Source organism: Acipenser ruthenus, chromosome 59 (assembly GCF_902713425.1).
Source record: "Acipenser ruthenus chromosome 59, fAciRut3.2 maternal haplotype, whole genome shotgun sequence".
Taxonomy (NCBI): domain Eukaryota; kingdom Metazoa; phylum Chordata; class Actinopteri; order Acipenseriformes; family Acipenseridae; genus Acipenser; species Acipenser ruthenus.
Window position 1 is genome coordinate 664,522 of NC_081247.1, and position 22,270 is coordinate 686,791.

A 22,270-nucleotide genomic window follows, 5' to 3' on the forward strand; every position below is an offset into this window, starting at 1 on the left:
TGACCATCGGTGACCCCAGATGTGAGCAGCTGTGATGATGGGATACAGTTCCAGAAGAGCCAGGGGGCCATTCGCTAGAGAACCATTCAGTCCCTAGGCAAGCCCCTAATCCTAAGAATGAGAAAGAGTCAGTGAAGAGATTCAAATCATGAGGAGCTGAAATCAGGTCTTCATTAGAATGAGGACAGGCCGTTCCAGTGACGTATTAAAGTAGCCCAGATCTTAATATCCTTTCTTGCTTCGTAGAGAGCAGAGATCTACTGACGCGGAGATCGTAACAGTGTGTGGTGGACTGCCATCGCTACTGTGCAGTGGCCTGGTGTAGAGAGCAGAGATCTGCTGACGCGGAGATCGTAACAGTGTGTGGTGGACTGCCATCACTACTGTGCAGTGGCCTGGTGTAGAGAGCAGAGATCTGCTGACGCGGAGATCGTAACAGTGTGTGGTGGACTGCTGTCAGTACTGTGCAGTGGCCTGGTGTAGAGAGCCGAGATCTGCTGAAGCGGAGATCGTAACAGTGTGTGGTGGACTGCTGTCAGTACTGTGCAGTGGCCTGCTGTAGAGAGCCAAGATCTGCTGAAGCGGAGATCGTAACAGTGTGTGGTGGACTGCTGTCAGTACTGTGCAGTGGCCTGCTGTAGAGAGCAGAGATCTGCTGAAGTGGAGATCGTAACAGTGTGTGGTGGACTGCTGTCAGTACTGTGCAGTGGCCTGCTATAGAGAGCAGAGATCTGCTGAAGCGGAGATCGTAACAGTGTGAGGTGGACTGCCGTCAGTACTGTGCAGTGGCCTGCTATAGAGAGCAGAGATCTGCTGAAGCGGAGATCGTAACAGTGTGAGGTGGACTGCCGTCAGTACTGTGCAGTGGCCTGCTATAGAGAGCAGAGATCTGCTGAAGCGGAGATCGTAACAGTGTGTGGTGGACTGCCGTCAGTACTGTGCAGTGGCCTGCTATAGAGAGCAGAGATCTGCTGAAGCGGAGATCGTAACAGTGTGAGGTGGACTGCCGTCAGTACTGTGCAGTGGCCTGCTATAGAGAGCAGAGATCTGCTGAAGCGGAGATCGTAACAGTGTGTGGTGGACTGCCGTCAGTACTGTACAGTGGCCTGCTGTACAGAGCAGAGATCTGCTGACGCAGAGATTCTAACAGTGTGTGGTGGACTGCCGTCAGTACTGTGCAGTGGCCTGGTGTAGAGAGCCGAGATCTGCTGAAGCGGAGATCGTAACAGTGTGTGGTGGACTGCTGTCAGTACTGTGCAGTGGCCTGCTGTACAGAGCAGAGATCTGCTGAAGCAGAGATCGTAACAGTGTGTGGTGGACTGCTGTCAGTATTGTGCAGTGGCCTGCTGTAGAGAGCAGAGATCTGCTGAAGCGTAGATCGTAACAGTGTGTGGTGGACTGCCGTCAGTACTGTGCAGTGGCCTGCTGTACAGAGCAGAGATCTGCTGAAGCAGAGATCGTAACAGTGTGTGGTGGACTGCTGTCAGTACTGTGCAGTGGCCTGCTGTAGAGAGCAGAGATCTGCTGAAGCGGAGATCGTAACAGTGTGTGGTGGACTGCCGTCAGTACTGTGCTGTGGCCTGCTGTAGAGAGCAGAGATCTGCTGAAGCGGAGATCGTAACAGTGTGTGGTGGACTGCTGTCAGTACTGTGCAGTGGCCTGCTGTAGAGAGCAGAGATCTGCTGAAGCGGAGATCGTAACAGTGTGTGGTGGACTGCCATCACTACTGTGCAGAGATCTGCTGTACAGAGCAGAGATCTGCTGACGCGGAGATCGTAACAGTGTGTGGTGGACTGCTGTCAGTACTGTGCAGTGGCCTGCTGTAGAGAGCAGAGATCTGCTGAAGCGGAGATCGTAACAGTGTGTGGTGGACTGCCATCATTACTGTGCAGTGGCCTGCTGTACAGAGCAGAGATCTGCTGAAGTGAGTGAAAAGAAACTCATTGTGAGATACGAGCACATTTAAGCTGCATGAAGTGCCTCCTTGGGATTGCAGGTTGTTGCACAATTGTCTGCCAACCAGAATTTTGATAGGACGTCGATGTTGGTCTAAAGTGTTAAGGCGATTTAGATGGAGCCAAAGATGAGGCTGCTTTCAGGAGAGATGTAGAATGCATTGCTGTGAGGTCGCTGCAAAACCTATTGATTTGATCGGGAGCGGTCTATGAGTGTATTGTCCATTGCAAGGTAGGAGGCTGGTTTGACTGAAACGCTGATAAATCTAAGTACATGGTTTCCGTACCTGACTGGCAGGTCACATCGAATGAAATATGTAAAATACATGACTTTCGCAGTGAAAGGACCAGCTAAAATATAGAACTTGTGGTGTTATACTGCCATCTGGACATTATGATTAGAATAAAACGTTGGTGCTCCCGAGTGGCGCATCCAGTAAAGGCGCTCCGCGTGGAGTGCAGGATGCTCTCTATAGCCTGGACATCGCTATTCTAAAGCCGACCGTGGACAGACTACAGGGGTCGCTGGTCCACGGTGAGCAGAGGACACCCTGGCCAACCTAAACCCTCCCTCCCCCCGGGCGACGCTCGGCCAATTGTTCGCCGCCCCCTCGGAGCTCCCGTCCACGGTCGGCTGTGGAATAGCCTGGACTCGAACTCGCTATGTCCAGACTATAGGGCACATCCTGCACTCCACGCGGAGCGCCTTTACTGGATGCGCCACTCGGGAGCCCCAAGGTGGAATTTCAAGTTGTGTTGGTAAACTTCAATGTTCTCTACTAAAATCACAGAACCCGTCACCACCGTGCCTTAATCCCAGACTAAAAAGCAAGCAAGGCGACGTGTGCGCAGCGGTTTCTGAAGAACCCCTAAACTGGTTACCAAGCAACCCAGCTCAGAGCTTTAAGTATGTCAGTTACAATGCCACAGTAAACTGTCAGTGAAATAGTTATTTAAGAATCATTAAAAAATTAAAAAATTAAAACAGGAAAACACACATGGTATTGAAATAACATTTCATAAACGTCCAGGGAGTATCCATCATGTATTTATTTATTTAATAAAGCTTGTCGTATTATACCCCTTCAACGTAGCACTGTAGCAGAGCCTCAAATAGTAGCTGCTACAGCCAATCGTAGCAGTTGGCATCTCTGTATATATAATGGGAATTTATTCGTTTCTTGATACAAGGATGGTAAAACGCGAATGACGTGTATCTGAGTGTCGTATATCCAAGTGCTGACTGTACTTTTAAATGTAATTTTTTTAAAAAACTTCAATGAAATGCCTTTATTCTAGACTGCATAATTCTGTCCTCAGAGCTTATACTATCAGGTCCTAGCTCCACAGTACCTTATTAAGTATTCATTTCTGTAATAAATTGACTAGAATTGGTGATATTATGGGGTTTAACTGTATAATTATAGAATCTCAGATAAAGTTCCTTCAGCTTGAATCCTACCTGTAACTATCACTTCAGTCTGTCCTTCTTCATTCCAGCTTCCACCTTCAGCGTAGCATTTATAGATGCCTGTGTCAGCGGGCTGGAGGTTTCTCAGATGCAGAGAGATATCACCTCTCTCCAGTGCAGAGGGAGAGAGAGCAGTGCGGCCCCGGTAAGCACTGTCCTGTCTTCCTAGCTGGTCCTTTTTGTTTAGATATAAATGAACAGGCGTGTCGAATCTCTCCCTGTACCACCTCACTTTCATGTCCACAGCACTGAGTCTGGGTGAAATGTGACAGGGCAGGATGACATCATCACCAGGATCAGCAATGACAGGCTGATCAGAGCCAACGACACGCCATGCATCTGAGAAAGAAAAGACAAGGTTAGGCAATAAAAAAACATAAAAACCTGTTTCTTAAAACAGCATCTTAAGTAGAATAAGTATTTGAAAGCTGTAAGTAGGGTTGGTGCTCCTCCTGGAAGTTCTTTGAGCTCAATGATATACAGTGCCGTGAAGAAGTATTTGCCCAGTCTGATTTTCTGCATTTTTGCACATTTTTCACATTGTATTTGGTCAGATTTTTTTGTGGGTTGTAGTAGTATATAGAGGGAGTCAGAGAAAAAATGACACCAAAGTTTGGTGCTTCTTTCATTTGTTTGGTGTGCAAGGTAATCAAACATGCAATCTTCAGGTGTGAAAAAGTTATTGCCCCCCCCCCCCCCCAGTTAACTCAACCCAATTAAAGGGATAATTAGGGTCAGCTGTTAGAGTACTTTGGTTAACAACCAGGCCTGATTTGGGCCAGCCCTGCCCAATATAAATCTGACTATATAAACTTTGGCCCTTACCATCAGAGTTAAGTTGTCAGCACACAAGTTCTAGAGGCACATCATGCCACGAACAAAAAAAATTCTGAAGACCTCCGGAAAAAGGTTGTTGAGTCTGGAAAGGGTTACAAAGCCATTTCTAAGGCTCTGGGGCTCCACCGAACCACAGTCAGAGCCATATTGTCCAAATGGAGAAAGTTTGGGACAATAGTGAATCTTCCCAGGAGTGGCCGTCCTGCCAAAATCTCTCCAAGAGCAAGGTGTAAAATCGTCCAGGAAGTCACAAAGAACAACATCCAGGGATCTGCAGGCCTCTCTCGCCTCTGCTAAGGTCAGTGTTCATGACTCCACCATCAGAAAGACACTGGGCAAAAATGAGATTCATGGCAGTAGCAAGGCGGAACCCATTGCTCACTAAGAAAAACATGAATGCTCGTCTCAAGTTTGCCAAAAAGCACCTGGATGATTCTCAAGAGTTCTGGAACAATGTTCTACGGACAGATGAGTCAAAAGTGGAACTTTTTGGCCGACATGGGCCCTGTTATGTCCGACGAAAACCAAACACTGCATTCCACAGCAAGAACCTCATACCAACGGTCAAGCATGGTGGTGGTAGTGTCATGGTTTGGGGATGCTTTGCTGCATCAGGACCTGGAGGCATCGTCATCATTGAAGGAACCATGAATTCTGCTCTGTATCAGAGAATTCTACAGGAGAATGTCAGGCCATCCGTCCGTGAGCTGAAGCTGAAGCGCAGCTGGGTCATGCAGCAAGACAATGATCCGAAACACACAAGCAAGTCTACATCAGAATGGTTGAAGAACAAGAAATTTAACCCTTTGCAGTCCATTTATTAAGTGCGTGTCAGGCGCGTGGGGTCCAATTTATTTTCACACGCGCAGTTAATTTTAGATGCGCTGTTTAAAAGTATTTTTTTTCACAGTCAAACGGGTTTAAAAGGCCCTGCATATCAACAAAGCACTCACTAGGCATCTCCAGCCCCGCCCCACCCTTTCATTCGCTATAGCTTTCACCTATGTAAGAAATAAATAATAATAATAATAATAATAATAGTCAAACACACTGATCAATCGTCTCCTGATCACTCGTTTTATCACCAAACTCCTCAATAATGCGATCCAAGTCATTATTTTATTACTATAACATCTCAAAAAAGCTCTGCAGATGTCCATGATATTCTCTGAGCGCTGATGCAGTAGCAGCCAGCTTGTTTCCTTATGGCCGCCGTTATATGATGCCAAGTGTGACTATTCATGAGATACGCCCTTTTTTTTTTTTTTGGCTCGTCTTGACTCCTGTCGCTCCCACTCGGCCATTGAATGGTTTTCTCGGCCTTTTCCGGAAAAGAAACGACTAGAAACTTGTTTTTTTGCGTCTTTTTGATGATGTCGGACAGGGTCCGACATTGGACCGGATAGGAATAATTGCAATGTCGGACCAGGTCCGACATAGGACTGCAAAGGGTTAAAGTTTTGGAATGGCCTAGTCAAAGTCCAGACCTAAACCCCATTGAGATGTTGTGGCAGGACCTGAAACGAGCAGTTCATGCTCGAAAACCCACAAATGTCACTGAGTTGAAGCAGTTCTGCATGGAGGAGTGGGCCAAAATTCCTCCACGGCGCTGTGAGACTAATCAATAACCACAGGATGCGTTTGGTTGCAGTTATTGCTGCTAAAGGTGGCGTAACCAGTTATTGAGTCTAAGGGGGGGGATTACTTTTTCACATGGGGGCATTGGGTGTTGCATAACTTCCTTTAATAAATAAATTAAATATGTATACATTTTTTGTGTTATTTGTTCACGCAGGGTCCCTTTTATCTAATATTAGGTTTTGGTTGAAGATCTGATAACATTCAGTGTCAAAAACATGCAAAAATGCAACAAATCACAGGGGGCAAATACTTTTTCACGGCACTGTACATCCATACAGAGACACTAAACACAGCCAGAAACATCACTGAAAATGAGATGATGCATCTCAGTGGATCTGTCCTGTTGAATTATCTTCATGTTAGATTCATTTCTACAGTCCCTCTCACCTTGTGTAGAAGCAGCTGGTAGCAAACTCAAGACAATGAGACAGGTCCTCCCCAGGAATCTCATCTTCATTTCCCTGGAAAACAACACAAGATCTGCTAGTTAAAGCTGTGTGACACAACTAGAGATGCAGACTGTGACACACTGAGCTAACACAATGCAGGATCAGCACAGGCAAGTTCTGTAGAGCAGCGGTTCCCAAACTGTGGTACGTGAGCAGTCTGCCAGTGACACGTCAAAGCAGTTTGTGTGTGTTCATTTGTCTTCGGGAATATGGAGCAAGCTGTGCATGTATTCTTTCTTTTCTAGTGGCTGTCGTAGAATACCGGATGTTTAAAAACAGTTTTGATTTGTGATGGTTTCTGCCTCGTGTTATGACAAGAGTATGCACTGAATTTACAAGTTAATAATTTCAAACTCTCTAATGTGGATAAGTGGCTGACTTTTGGTTCCCTGAAGAGAAAACATTCTGAGATGAACCAAAGGCCTGTTGATGAACCGGGTGATGAATCACTTCTAATCAATCCAAAGAGGAAGGGAATTCTTGTGCAGTTTGCTGGTTCTATCTTGAGTTCTGTGCTGATGTGATTTACGTTTTTTGGAGGTGATTGGACTTGTTTGAAAGAACGATGTTAATAAATACAGTGTATAATGCCAGCGCTGTGTGTGCTATGCGAAGGCACAGCCAGCGTTTGTACATTTTCTTTAATCATGATTGTAACAGGGAATGTGTTACATGTGTGGGTAGTCACTGGAAAATACTGACAGACAGAAAGCATTGGTGTTGATACGCCGCTCAGGCACGCAGATTTAATTTAAACACAGTATGGACACTGGGGTAGCAGCAATGATAGACCTAGTGTCACATTTAATAAAGAAAACAAAACAAAAACAAAGCTAAAAATAAAAGCCTGCCACACAAAGCGACGCGCGCTAGTCCCACTAAACGGAACGTTCTGCTCCAGGAACCTGCTAGTCTACGGTAACCCTCTCTATACTGTTTTGGGATCCACATCCCCTAAGCTGACCTACTTCTGTTCTGTTGCTTCCGAAGTCCCGCCTCCCAGCGACTCCGGGCCGTTCTGACGGTCCTGGCTGGGCAATCGCCTCCAGGCCTCGTCTTGCAGTAAAAGGGCTCTGTGGTAGTAGTTCCTGCAGAGCGGACGCTTCCCTCCTGGATGTAAACAAACAAGGGTTAAGCTTTCTGCACTTTATTTTGTATTTATAATTTAAGAGGTTTCATTTTTCTATTGCACTTTGATTATTTTACATTGATATGTTTTTTTAAAGCACGTGTGAATGTGTGTAAGGAGATTGCGTTGTAATTGATTAATTAGTCCAATTGTTTGTAGCTGAATATTTCATAAAGCTTCATTAAGAAGAATGAGGGGAGAGCTGGGAGGATGTTCAGGATAACAAGCAGTGTGTGTGAGCATGGATGCCGGGCTGGTAGGGTTTTTGAGAAATTGCTACTCTGTGTGTGAAGTTCATGAACTGTAGTGTGTACTGACGGGGGTGTGTATCTGCATATAGCAATTGTAGCTCATGTGTTGCCGCTGCTGCTACATTCTTAGCCCGGGAGCGGCTCTGCCTGTAGTGAGAGGGGTAGGGGCAGAGCTAGAATGGCTCCTACGGGATTGTTTAGCCTATAAAATGAAAATCCACTTCCTTTCTTTGATAGCTGTGAGAATGGGATTATTTAGCCAATGGAACACGTGCCCGATGCTTGGTATCTGAACTCCATTGGGAGACGAGATTGTGGACTTGCTAGGTTTTGTTTAGCTGGAGTTGCTTTGATCTGAATACACTTTGTTGACGGAGTCCTCAACCATATCTCCAATTCACCAATGTAACTAAATGGATTGTTTTACTGCTAGGTGCCCTTTAGTGCTTCACAATCTGTGATGCTGACTTGCGAACGGTGCCGGTGTCGCACACACTGCTCCAGCGGTGCTGGTGTCGCACACACTGCTCCAGCGGTGCCGGTGTCGCACACACTGCTCCAGCGGTGCCGGTGTCGCACACACTGCTCCAGCGGTGCCGGTGTCGCACACACTGCTCCAGCGGTGCCGGTGTCGCACACACTGCTCCAGCGGTGCCGGTGTCGCACACACTGCTCTAGCGGTGCCGGTGTCGCACACACTGCTCTAGCGGTGCCGGTGTCGCACACACTGCTCTAGCGGTGCCGGTGTCATCACACACTGCTCTAGCGGTGCCGGTGTCATCACACACTGCTCTAGCGGTGCCGGTGTCGCACACACTGCTCTAGCGGTGCCGGTGTCGCACACACTGATCTAGCGGTGCCGGTGTCGCACACACTGCTCCAGCGGTGCCGGTGTCGCACACACTGCTCCAGCGGTGCCGGTATCACCTCACACTGCTCTAGTGGTGCCGGTGTCACCTCACACTGCTCTAGTGGTGCCGGTGTCACCTCACACTGCTCTAGTGGTGCCGGTGTCACCTCACACTGCTCTAGTGGTGCCGGTGTCACACACACTGCTCTAGTGGTGCCTGTGTCACACACACACTGCTATAGTGGTGCCGGTGTCACCTCACACTGCTATAGTGGTGCCGGTGTCACACACACTGCTCTAGTGGTGCCGGTGTCACACACACTGCTCTAGTGGTGCCGGTGTCATCTCACACTGCTCTAGTGGTGCTGGTATCACCTCACACTGCTATACTGGTGCTGGTGTCACACACACTGCTATACTGGTGCTGGTGTCACACACACTGCTATACTGGTGCTGGTATCATCACTGACTGGGTTAATATGTTTTCGCAAAGTGCAGATAAAACAAGACATTCTCTTTCTAATAACAGCCCATCTACATTCCCTCCCCTCCTAGGTCTATTAATTCTTTCTATTCCGCAAAATTTCAAGGAGGCAACATTGCGCTTATACACATGAAAATGTTTAGCAACCACGGAGGTCATGTCTATCCGTCTAATAGCACTCTTATGCTGCGATATTTGTGTTTTTAAAGTTCTGCTAGTTTTTCCTACATGTGCAAGTCTACATGGACAAAATCATATTTTGGGTACTGCAACTGATTACACCTATAACTTTAATTGTTATACCTGTGTGGGGGTGCTGGAAGGTGTCAGTTTTGTAAGTATTGTTACATTGTGCACAATTATGACAATGATAGTACCCTGGTAGAATACCAAAGTGGCAGGTAGGTGTAGGCTTATAATGATCCACTCTTACTAAAAGATCTTTGAGATTTCTATCTCTCTTAAAACAAAACAATGGTGGTGTATTAAACTCTTATCGGTAACAAACTATCCGAAGCAATAATGTTCCAATGTTTCAAAATGAGATCCTCAATTGTCTTAGATGCAGGACTATATGTAGTAATGCATACAATCCTAGATTGTTTAGTTACATCCGTAGATTTTGTTTTTAGTACTGTACGTCTGACGAAAACAAACAGTAGGAAATACTATTCTGCATTGTATTACAGTGGTTAGTATTATTATTGGTCCATCTTATCTTGTTGTTTCAGTTCACCCATAAATGCAACACAGTGACTCTTGTATGTTACACGCGGGAACGAGATTTGAGGTTAGTTTGTTAAACGGAGTAGAATATATGCTGTTAATATTGAACACAAATTCTCCCATGGATGAGTGATAAAAGCCAATGCCTGGCTTCAGCACAGGGAGCTGTCCTCACAGGCCCCAGGCTAGGCTGCTGGTTGACATTTAAAAAAAAAAAAAAAAAGGCATTTTCTGAATAACCAAATCGTTATAAAAGTTAAACTGTGTGGTTTCTTTTTGTGCCCAATAATTAGCTTTATATATGAATCAAGCAAAAGGACAAAACATCCTACATTTCAGCCTTGACTTCAGTTTAGTGGCCTGGGTGCCATCTACACATTTATTTAACAAGGCCATTTTGACCTTGCCAATTAAGAGCCCTGTGTGATGCTTTCAGGAGCTTCCGAGTCACACTGCAAAAGTCCACTAACGCAGGCGGCTGCAGATTCAGCATGAAAGCAATAAAAACACATACTTTCTTTGCAGATTTTTAACCAGGCGAACATGATGGGCCGAATGGCCTCCTCTCGCTAGTAAACATGTCTTCTGTTCTAGTTATAAAAAGTCTACTTTCAGGAAAGTATTTCTGTGTTATTTTGTTATCTGTAAGAATTAAGAGATTCCTTGTAATTGGAGTATTTGAAGCCAGTCGAAACGCCACAGGTCTCTTTTTATAGGTAAGAAATAAAGATAATGGTGTCTTTTACCCCAAGTGTTGCGCTTTCTCACCAGTTTAATTTGAATTTTATAGTCAGTGGCCAGCAGTCCAGATAAGCTGCGTACCTGCAGTTTATACAGATTAAAAAAAAACAAAAAAAAAATCAGGAAATACACACCAAATTTCAATTGAATGTGTTAAAATACGCATAACAATTCTGCTGCACAGCTTGTCTACCTGTTGTCTTTGCAGCCAATCACAGTAAGAATAAGAAAAATTCACAGGTCGAGGTATAAACACCCCAGTCCAGCTTCAAATCCAACTGGAAGCATCGTCAGAGGCAACCGCTAAAATAAGGTGCCTACAACAGTAAACAAATTTTTCTATCTGATTAATGCATTTCCTTATTTTATTTATGTGTATGGCTTTATATTGAGGTTTTAACATGATCACCGAGTTTAAGAATGTAATGTTAAAATATAAGTAATGTAATTCATTTGCAGTCAATGTGATATCGTACGTCGATGCGCTGAGCTGATGGACTTGCAGAACACACGCGTGGTTGTACAGGAGTTCAAAGTAACATTGCAGTTAAAATGGAAGGCCTACCCCATTACTATCAAAGATTGTACAGTATTTAACGAGATTACTCATGAAAGGTAAGGTTGTATTTTACCCCCTGAAAATACATTTTACTCTGTGTTAAAATCAGAGGGTAAGCTACTCCCAGACCCAGTGGCAATGACCCATGAATACACTGGAACTGGTTTTCAGCAGGAAAATAAAACATACATTTAAACATATATTGTACCATTTAACATGTAATGGATATACGATCCAAAGTATGGTGATAGTATCAATATCATGATACTGTGCATGGTATCGTATCGAGACTCCTCCCTAACTGAGGTATCACACAACACTAGTGCAGACTGTGTACTGTGCACGGTATCGTATCGAGACTCCTAACTGAGGTATCACACAACACTAGTGCAGACTGTGTACTGTGCATGGTATCGTATCGAGACTCCTAACTGAGGTATCACACAACACTAGTGCAGACTGTGTACTGTGCATGGTATCGTATCGAGACTCCTAACTGAGGTATCACACAACACTAGTGCAGACTGTGTACTGTGCATGGTATCGTATCGAGACTCCTAACTGAGGTATCACACAACACTAGTGCAGACTGTGTACTGTGCATGGTATCGTATCGAGACTCCTAACTGAGGTATCACACAACACTAGTGCAGACTGTGTACTGTGCATGGTATCGTATCGAGACTCCTAACTGAGGTATCACACAACACTAGTGCAGACTGTGTACTGTGCATGGTATCGTATCGAGACTCCTAACTGAGGTATCACACAACACTAGTGCAGACTGTGTACTGTGCATGGTATCGTATCGAGACTCCTAACTGAGGTATCACACAACACTAGTGCAGACTGTGTACTGTGCATGGTATCGTATCGAGACTCCTAACTGAGGTATCACACAACACTAGTGCAGACTGTGTACTGTGCATGGTATCGTATCGAGACTCCTAACTGAGGTATCACACAACACTAGTGCAGACTGTGTACTGTGCATGGTATCGTATCGAGACTCCTAACTGAGGTATCACACAACACTAGTGCAGACTGTGTACTGTGCATGGTATCGTATCGAGACTCCTAACTGAGGTATCACACAACACTAGTGCAGACTGTGTACTGTGCATGGTATCGTATCGAGACTCCTAACTGAGGTATCACACAACACTAGTGCAGGCTGTGTACTGTGCATGGTATCGTATCGAGACTCCTAACTGAGGTATCACACAACACTAGTGCAGACTGTGTACTGTGCATGGTATCGTATCGAGACTCCTAACTGAGGTATCACACAACACTAGTGCAGACTGTGTACTGTGCATGGTATCGTATCGAGACTCCTAACTGAGGTATCACACAACACTAGTGCAGACTGTGTACTGTGCATGGTATCGTATCGAGACTCCTAACTGAGGTATCACACAACACTAGTGCAGACTGTGTACTGTGCATGGTATCGTATCGAGACTCCTAACTGAGGTATCACACAACACTAGTGCAGACTGTGTACTGTGCATGGTATTGTATCGAGACTCCTAACTGAGGTATCACACAACACTAGTGCAGACTGTGTACTGTGCATGGTATCGTATCGAGACTCCTAACTGAGGTATCACACAACACTAGTACAGACTGTGTACTGTGCATGGTATCGTATCGAGACTCCTCCCTAACTGAGGTATCACACAACACTAGTGCAGACTGTGTACTGTGCATGGTATCGTATCGAGACTCCTAACTGAGGTATCACACAACACTAGTGCAGGCTGTGTACTGTGCATGGTATCGTATCGAGACTCCTCCCTAACTGAGCTATCACACAACGCTAGTGCAGACTGTGTACTGTGCATGGTATCGTATCGAGACTCCTAACTGAGGTATCACACAACACTAGTGCAGACTGTGTACTGTGCATGGTATCGTATCGAGACTCCTAACTGAGGTATCACACAACACTAGTGCAGACTGTGTACTCTCCATGGTAAATATACATATTGTGACAGAAAAAAAAGCCCAAGCATTTTGGAAAGTAACAAAAACAATAATTTCATACAGTATATAAAAAGTGAAAGCCCAGAAAAAAAATAAAAAATAAAAAAACTCAAATAGATTAACCCCTACGCACCAGACCTCTCTAGTTTCAGGACTTAAATCCGAGAACGCAATCTCTCTTTTGGGATGTCTCACAGCCCTAATAAGCCGTCAAGCAATCAAATCAGTCTTTCTGAGCCTGTCACTGAATAAGGCTCGGCACTCCAGCGATACCTCATTTAGGGAGTATCGATACGACACCATGCACAGTATCATGACATTAGAGACTATCACCATACTTTGGATCTTATGTCCGTTACATGTTAAATGGCTGTGTGTATTTAAAGGTCATTGCCACCAATTATAAAATTAATATAAAAGTGGTAAGAAAGCACAACACTGTGTAAAAGACACAATTTTCTTTATTTAAAAAGAGAACTCTTTTCAGCCAGCTTCAAAAACTCCAATTACAAGGAATCTCTTCATTCTGATATATAATAAAACAACACAGAAATACTTTTCTTGAAGCGGTCTTTTTATAATCAAGCCAGATGTTTTACATACAGGGGTATCTTAGAAGTGCTAAAAAATGTGAGCAAGGAATGAAAAAATGAAGCACATGTGGAAGCTGATTTACACGGTTACTTTGAGAAAAGGCTTGATGAGGTTCTTGGATCAATAAACAACCAAATAAGCAAGATGGGCCAAATGGACCTCCTCTTGCTTGTAACATTTCTTATGTTCTTAAAGTCACATACAACATAACACCTCCATGAATCTATACTGTGCAAATATTTTAGAAAGTAAAACAAGTGAACACAGAGTATCATGCTAAACTAGACTAGCACGATTGATTCATGTACACTGTAAAACATTTCTCTTAACCCTTTGAGTAGTGAGTTCTAAAATGCACTGCCGGTCCTACAGGAGTGAGTTTTTTTTTTCTGTCTTAAGCATGCGCTTGATTATTACAAGTACAGCGTACAAGCAAGCTGAAAGCTATTATGTCTGTATGTATGTAATGAATACTGACAAAATACAGACAAATCATTTTTACCGTAAATAAATAAAACAAATAAATACACTGTTTAATTTTGTCCTAGGGAAAGGTTTTGACTAAAAAATAACAGGTAGACAATAAACAATAAACAGGGTGGAACAACAACAACACGTCCTAAAAAAAAGGGCTGAATTAGAGGGAGAGAGCAAGCGAGAGAGAGAGAGAGAGAGAGAGAGAGAGATGAATAAATCATATCTGGGTAAACAGGTGGTGGGGGCGGAGGGAGTGAGAGTGCCTAAAGCTTCTGCGTTTGATACTTCTTGAAGCATGGAGCAATCTGAATTCAGTATTATTTCTAATACTTCTTTCTCACTGAGCAATTTTCGCCAGTTTACAAACACTGTTGACATTTTTGTGATGGTTTATTGTATGTAATTCAGTCAATATCTAGCAGAGGGCGCACGAGACCAATAAAAGGTGTTACAGAAACTTAGTGTAACAAGATATTGTTATCAGAAGTTTTGTAAGCTCAGTAATTCAAGTTTAAAGTTGCAGAACGTACCGTTCGTACTCCCTGGGGACCAGAGAGCAGTGAACATACCGGTACGTTCGTACTACTCAAAGGGTTAAATGAACACAGTAATGTGTTACATTAGGGAATACACACAAATGCTATATTCCTTTATTTTAAACACTATGTGTTCATTTTACATTTGTATAGTGTTAAAGATATTTTGAAAATCACTAAGAAATAATTTAATAAATTTGTTCAGCGGATTAAAAAAAAAAAGGTACTTCTTGCAAGTTCAAATTTAAGTATTATATTTAACGCTATGTTTCTAAAACAAACAGGCCACTTCTGTAGATGCCTTCCTCTTACGTGCTATTAGAACAGAATTCTGTTTGATCGTATTGAAGCCAAATGTCTTCGTCAAAACAACGCCCCAGTGCACCTTAAATAAGAACACAAGACATTCTACTAGCGAGAGGAGGTCATTCGGCACATCATGCTCGTCTGGTTGTTAAAAATCTTACAAGTACTTTTTATTGCTTTCATGCTGAACCTGTAGCCGTCTACAGTGTGACTCGTAAGCTTTAGCGGTCCTGTGCTTTCCTCTGCAGGTGAAGCGTCACATTGATCCTGTTAGGGAAACATGCTGGCAATGAAGTCTATTCATTCTGGTCTTTCCACCGCTCATGCATGCAATTCAACACACAGGACTTTCACAGCTATCACAACACACAGGGCTCTACACATAAAATACAGACAGGACTTTCACAGCTATCACAACACACAGGGCTCTACACATAAAATACAGACAGGACTTTCACAACACACAGGGCTCTACACATAAAATACACACAGGACTTTCACAGCTATCACAACACACAGGGCTCTACACATAAAATACACACAGGACTTTCACAGCTATCACAACACACAGGGCTCTACACATAAAATACAGACAGGACTTTCACAGCTATCACAACACACAGGGCTCTACACATAAAATACAGACAGGACTTTCACAGCTATCACAACACACAGGGCTCTACACATAAAATACAGACAGGACTTTCATAGCTATCACAACACACAGGGCTCTACACATAAAATACAGACAGGACTTTCACAGCTATCACAACACACAGGGCTCTACACATAAAATACAGACAGGACTCTCACAGCTATCACAACACACAGGACTTTCACAGCTATCACAACACACAGGGCTCTACACATAAAATACAGACAGGACTTTCACAGCTATCACAACACACAGGGCTCTACACATAAAATACACACAGGACTTTCACAGCTGTCACAACACACAGGGCTCTACACATAAAATACAGACAGGACTTTCACAGCTATCACAACACACTTACATAAAATACAGATTAACATGTAGAGTTTTAACCCTTTCCGGTCCGACATTGCAATTTTCCCTTTCCGGTCCATGTCGGACCCTGTCCTACATCATCAAAAAGACGCAAAAAACAGGTCTCTAGTCGATTTTTCTCCGGAAAATAATAACTTGGATCGCATTACCGAGGAGTTTGGTAATAAAACGAGTGATCAGATGATTTATCGGTATGCACGACTATCAAGAGGTATGTGAAAAAAACAGCGAACGAGGGGCTGGAGATTACTGAGTGTCCTGTTGATATGCAGAGTCTTTTAAACATGTTTTACTGTGAAAAAATTACTTTTAAACAGCGCGTCTAAAATAAACTGCGCGTGTGAAAATAAATTGGACCTGACATGCCTGAGACGCACTGAATAACTGGACCGCTAAGGGTTAATGACACGTCAGCAAATTAGATTTTTGCAGCTTCTAGCAAATGTACTGTAATGATGAAATAAACAAGAATCAATTAACTCCCTTTTGATCTGCTTCTAGTTTTATTTTTATTTGCATTTATTCCTGTTTTACTGTGACTGTGACTTTTTATAAAGTAATATGCACTGGGATTCACTTACTTAAATAAAACTAAAAGAATGGAAGAAACTGCAGTAAAAGTAAACTTTGATAAGAGATTGGGGTGGCGAGCTGAAAGATGTTTCAATAAACTGGTGGCATTTCCTCATTTGCTTTTGTCATCTGACTGAAATCCAAGCTTCTCTCCTGCATTCACCATGACTGCTGCAGTCACTGAATTTTCCCAGAGCATGCAGGGTAGTTGGTCTCTTCCGCTAAGCAGAAATGAGTCTGCTTAGTTCATATTGTTTTTAAAGCACTCAATTTGTTTTTTGAATTTTCAATAAGATATTTTTATTTTACCCCGACATTAGGGATCAGAGGATTTTGGTATCATGATATTTGGTATCGATATAAAGCGGAACACTACTAGGAACAAAACAACAGTATCCCTACATGCCAGTTTAGATGCCACACTTCAAAAACGCCCCAGAGGAAACGCACGTACCAGCGCGTATCCTGAAGTGGAAGAGGAGGACAGGATGAGAGCAGGCTTGCACTTGACAGTACGAGCACCACACTGCATCACTGGATTGATTGATTTGTTTGTTTTTCTTACAGTGGTGGCAAAATGTATTGCATCACCTCATTATCTTTACAATTGCTGCTTTATGAGTTCTGCACCATGTAGTTCGTTTTTCTATAGATTTTTGTTTTTTGTTATTGTTGATGTGCTGTTCGTAGTTATAGTAAATTCTATAACTTTTGTCTATAAATATGATTCTCTTCATAGTGCAAAATGATTTCAAGTCAGGAAACATACAGCACATTATGTTTATATCCCAAATGAAATGCATGTATTTATTTGTTTGCTTACAGTGGTGGCCGCATTCATTGCAGCAGTCCAATACAGTTAGGTTTACTGCTTTGTTACCATTTATGTTTGGTATAGTAAGTTTTTCCATAGACTTAAATTGCTATTCGTGGATATATTGAATTCTATAACGTGTGTTATAAATATGATTTTTCTCTTCACAATGCAAAACTATTGAATAATTTAATAAAAACCAACTGCATTTTTTACTTGTATTGATATATTTCATGGTTAAAAGGTTTTACGTATGACTTGGCAATGAACACTGTGATATTTTGCTTAGTCTGGACTACTTTCATAAAATAGCTGACAGTGCTGTGAACAGGGCGTTCTGTCATACAGACCAGGGCTCGGACAAGATCTTGTAGCTCCTCAACGGTAGAAGACAGTCAAATAAAAAATCAGATTTTAAAACCCTCATAAAATTTCACAACTAAAGTCTGAATATTTTTTCTATATCTAACTTAGAAAGGGGTTGAAATTGGCAGTTTTTTTTTTTTTTAATATTTATTATTTTACATTACGATGTTTTGGGGGGCATGGCTTACATAAATATATACATTCCACAACAAAATACATGATACCACTGGAAACAGACAGGTAAGCCTTTTCTGTAGATATATTGGGTATTAATTTCTGATTTAAGGTTGCTAAAACACAAATGGCCATTCTGCTTGGGCATCAAAGGGTTAAAATAAGCACCTAAAATGAATAATAAAAAACAAAAAACAGAAGCCTGAATTATAATTTAAATCCAACTGACTGGGTTTCCACTAACCCAACTGACTGGGTTTCCACTAACCCAACTGACTGGGTTTCCACTAACCCAACTGACTGGGTTTCCACTAACCCAACTGACTATAAATGGCATGTAAAGTAGCTCTATAAATGACATGTAAAGCTCTTTGAGATCCTGTGGTATGGAAGGAGCTCTATAAATGACATGTAAAGCTCTTTGAGAGCCTCTGGTATGAAAGGAGCTCTATAAATGACATGTAAAGCTCTATGAGATCCTGTGGTATGGAAGGAGCTCTATAAATGACATGTAAAGCTCTTTGAGATCCTGTGGTATGGCAGGAGCTCTATAAATGACATGTAAAGCTCTTTGAGATCCTGTGGTATGGAAGGAGCTCTATAAATGACATGTAAAGCTCTTTGAGATCCTGTGGTATGGCAGGAGCTCTATAAATGACATGTAAAGCTCTTTGAGATCCTGTGGTATGGAAGGAGCTCTATAAATGACATTTAAAGCTCTTTGAGATCCTGTGGTATGGAAGGAGCTCTATAAATGACACGTAAAGCTCTATGAGATCCTGTGGTATGGAAGGAGCTCTATAAATGACATGTAAAGCTCTTTGAGATCCTGTGGTATGGAAGGAGCTCTATAAATGACATGTAAAGCTCTTTGAGATCCTGTGGTATGGAAGGAGCTCTATAAATGACATGTAAAGCTCTTTGAGATCCTGTGGTATGAAAGGAGCTCTATAAATAACATGTAAAGCTCTTTGAGATCCTGTGGTATGGAAGGCACTATATACATAAAATAAATTATAACTTAAGTACAGAGGACACTTACAGCCCAGCGCAGGATCCAGGAGACGAGCTCAGTCGTTATAACCGGACCTGGGTTCAACTCCTATAACACTCACTCTGCTCCGCTACACCTCCTTCCTGACTGAAGTCTGCGTTGTGTGTGTTTGTTACAGTACCAACGACCAACTTCCTGTAAAGAACACAGAGTGAGAGAGAGAGGGGTAGTGTGTCTGCTACTTGACATTAGGATCATATTAACAATTACACAAAAACAAACACCATGTCAATTATTTTAACGCAAGTTTTCATCTCTTATCAAGGAAGGAAGAAGCCATTTGAGACCCTGCTGGGTTCCACTCCCAGCATGCACTGCAGTGTGTTATCAATAACAAATGAGGTTCTGTACCCGAGTGTGAGTGTGGCCAAAGATATTCTATTAACAAGATACTCGACTCTGCTGATTTTCAATGGAGACTTCCGTCTCACTGCGCGCAAAGCATTGTGGTATATACAGAGAGCTCGGCAGAACTGTTTCTATGGAGAGTCAATGGAGGAGGCGGAAGAAATGTTGCTGGTTTTCGCCATGTTAAAAAAATGCATCAAACTTTTGAAGTCGATTTCACACTTGCCCAAAGCCTTTTGAAGAAAAGGGCAACATTAGCAAATTATGACAATACGTAATTATAAAAAATGCTGTTTTCTGAGCGCTGTCCTGTTCAGCATGCGCAGAAACATTACTCTAAAGAAGCGACACCTGCATGCAAGTCCAGGTGTGTGCAGGAAAGACAGGCAGGTGAGCTACAGTGCCTTGCGAAAGTATTCGGCCCCCTTGAACTTTGCGACCTTTTGCCACATTTCAGGCTTCAAACAAAGATATGAAACTGTAATTTTTTGTGAAGAATCAACAACAAGTGGGACACAATCATGAAGTGGAACGAAATTTATTGGATATTTCAAACTTTTTTAACAAATAGAAAACTGAAAAATTGGGCGTGCAAAATTATTCAGCCCCTTTACTTTCAGTGCAGCAAACTCTCTCCAGAAGTTCAGTGAGGATCTCTGAATGATCCAATGTTGACCTAAATGACTAATGATGATAAATAGAATCCACCTGTGTGTAATCAAGTCTCCGTATAAATGCACCTGCACTGTGATAGTCTCAGAGGTCCGTTTAAAGCGCAGAGAGCATCATGAAGAACAAGGAACACACCAGGCAGGTCCGAGATACTGTTGTGGAGAAGTTTAAAGCCGGATTTGGATACAAAAAGATTTCCCAAGCTTTAAACATCCCAAGGAGCACTGTGCAAGCGATAATATTGAAATGGAAGGAGTATCAGACCACTGCAAATCTACCAAGACCTGGCCGTCCCTCTAAACTTTCAGCTCATACAAGGAGAAGACTGATCAGAGATGCAGCCAAGAGGCCCATGATCACTCTGGATGAACTGCAGAGATCTACAGCTGAGGTGGGAGACTCTGTCCATAGGACAACAATCAGTCGTATACTGCACAAATCTGGCCTTTATGGAAGAGTGGCAAGAAGAAAGCCATTTCTTAAAGATGTGTCGTTTACAGTTTGCCACAAGCCACCTGGGAGACACACCAAACATGTGGAAGAAGGTGCTCTGGTCAGATGAAACCAAAATCGAACTTTTTGGCAACAATGCAAAACGTTATGTTTGGCGTAAAAGCAACACAGCTCATCACCCTGAACACACCATCCCCACTGTCAAACATGGTGGTGGCAGCATCATGGTTTGGGCCTGCTTTTCTTCAGCAGGGACAGGGAAGATGGTTAAAATTGATGGGAAGATGGATGGAGCCAAATACAGGACCATTCTGGAAGAAAACCTGATGGAGTCTGCAAAAGACCTGAGACTGGGACGGAGATTTGTCTTCCAACAAGACAATGATCCAAAACATAAAGCAAAATCTACAATGGAATGGTTCACAAATAAACATATCCAGGTGTTAGAATGGCCAAGTCAAAGTCCAGACCTGAATCCAATCGAGAATCTGTGGAAAGAACTGAAAACTGCTGTTCACAAATGCTCTCCATCCAACCTCACTGAGCTCGAGCTGTTTTGCCAGGAGGAATGGGCAAAAATTTCAGTCTCTCGATGTGCAAAACTGATAGAGACATACCCCAAGCGACTTACAGCTGTAATCGCAGCAAAAGGTGGCGCTACAAAGTATTAACTTAAGGGGGCTGAATAATTTGGACGCCCAATTTTTCAGTTTTTTATTTGTTAAAAAAGTTTGAAATATCCAATAAATTTCGTTCCACTTCATGATTGTGTCCCACTTGTTGTTGATTCTTCACAAAAAATTACAGTTTCATATCTTTATGTTTGAAGCCTGAAATGTGGCAAAAGGTTGCAAAGTTCAAGGGGGCCGAATACTTTCGCAAGGCACTGTATGTACTTATTATTCTTAACACTGAAATTAACTTAAAACCGTGTTTAACAATCTTATGTTTATCTATCTATCTATATATATTTAAATATAGGTTATTACAATTAAACAAGAAATTACATAATATATGGTATTTTATGTATAAAGTGAAGTTAAAGCTATTTTTTATATTTAATCTTTGTAGTTTAATTGATACATTATTTTGTTTATAAACTATTAAATACGAGTGCTTAATAGAATAGAAGATAAGGAGACAGAAGTGTGAAGTTAACATTTATTATTCTTGGAGAAACCATTTTTATTCAAATAACTCACTATTCAGTGATACAGTTAACACATCACAGTTTATATTTACAAAAATTAATTTGCAACAATTACATAACCAGAAACTTAGATTTACAAATGTGTTCTTTATTATTTTTTTTAAAACACTTAAATAGACTACAGGCAACAATTACATATTATTATTAAATATATACAGCAGAGTACTTTTCAGTCTTTTTTTAAAACTAATAGCAACAAAGTAAGCTCTTAGTTCAATTAAGGCTTCAATGAAGTCACTTTGAGCTGATTTACATTAAAATCCAGCAGAGACAGTGCCTGGGTGGAGCCTGGATTTACATTGAGGTGATGCATTTAATAGAACAAAACGAAACGTATTCATTAAATCATGTAACAGTCTGGTAACAGCGGTTCCTTTTGAAATACATAACATTACAACATATAACATATAACATATATCTGACATGATGCAGCTTTTAAATGTCCCGTTACCCGCTTCAGAAAGCTGTCAATAAATATTACCATCGATCAGCCGTAACTGTATTTACTGCGCATGCGCCGCGGAACAGGACAGTGCTCAGGAAACAGCATGTTTCATATTAATTACGTATTGTCATAATTT

General features: G+C 42.3%; 1 protein-coding gene across 1 annotated transcript in view; it reads right to left on the minus strand.

Moving 5' to 3' along the window:
• The window catches only part of LOC117410028 (butyrophilin subfamily 1 member A1-like), a 69,743-nt gene that overhangs the window by 46,552 nt on the left and 921 nt on the right, over positions 1-22,270 (minus strand). Inside the window, exons 2-4 of the mRNA XM_059018337.1 lie at positions 18,995-19,141; positions 6,292-6,365; positions 3,418-3,765 (exon numbers count right to left, since the gene is read on the minus strand). Coding sequence (XP_058874320.1) covers positions 3,418-3,765; positions 6,292-6,361 — 418 coding nt within the window. The 5' untranslated portion in view covers positions 6,362-6,365; positions 18,995-19,141. The remainder of the gene's footprint in view (positions 1-3,417; positions 3,766-6,291; positions 6,366-18,994; positions 19,142-22,270) is intronic.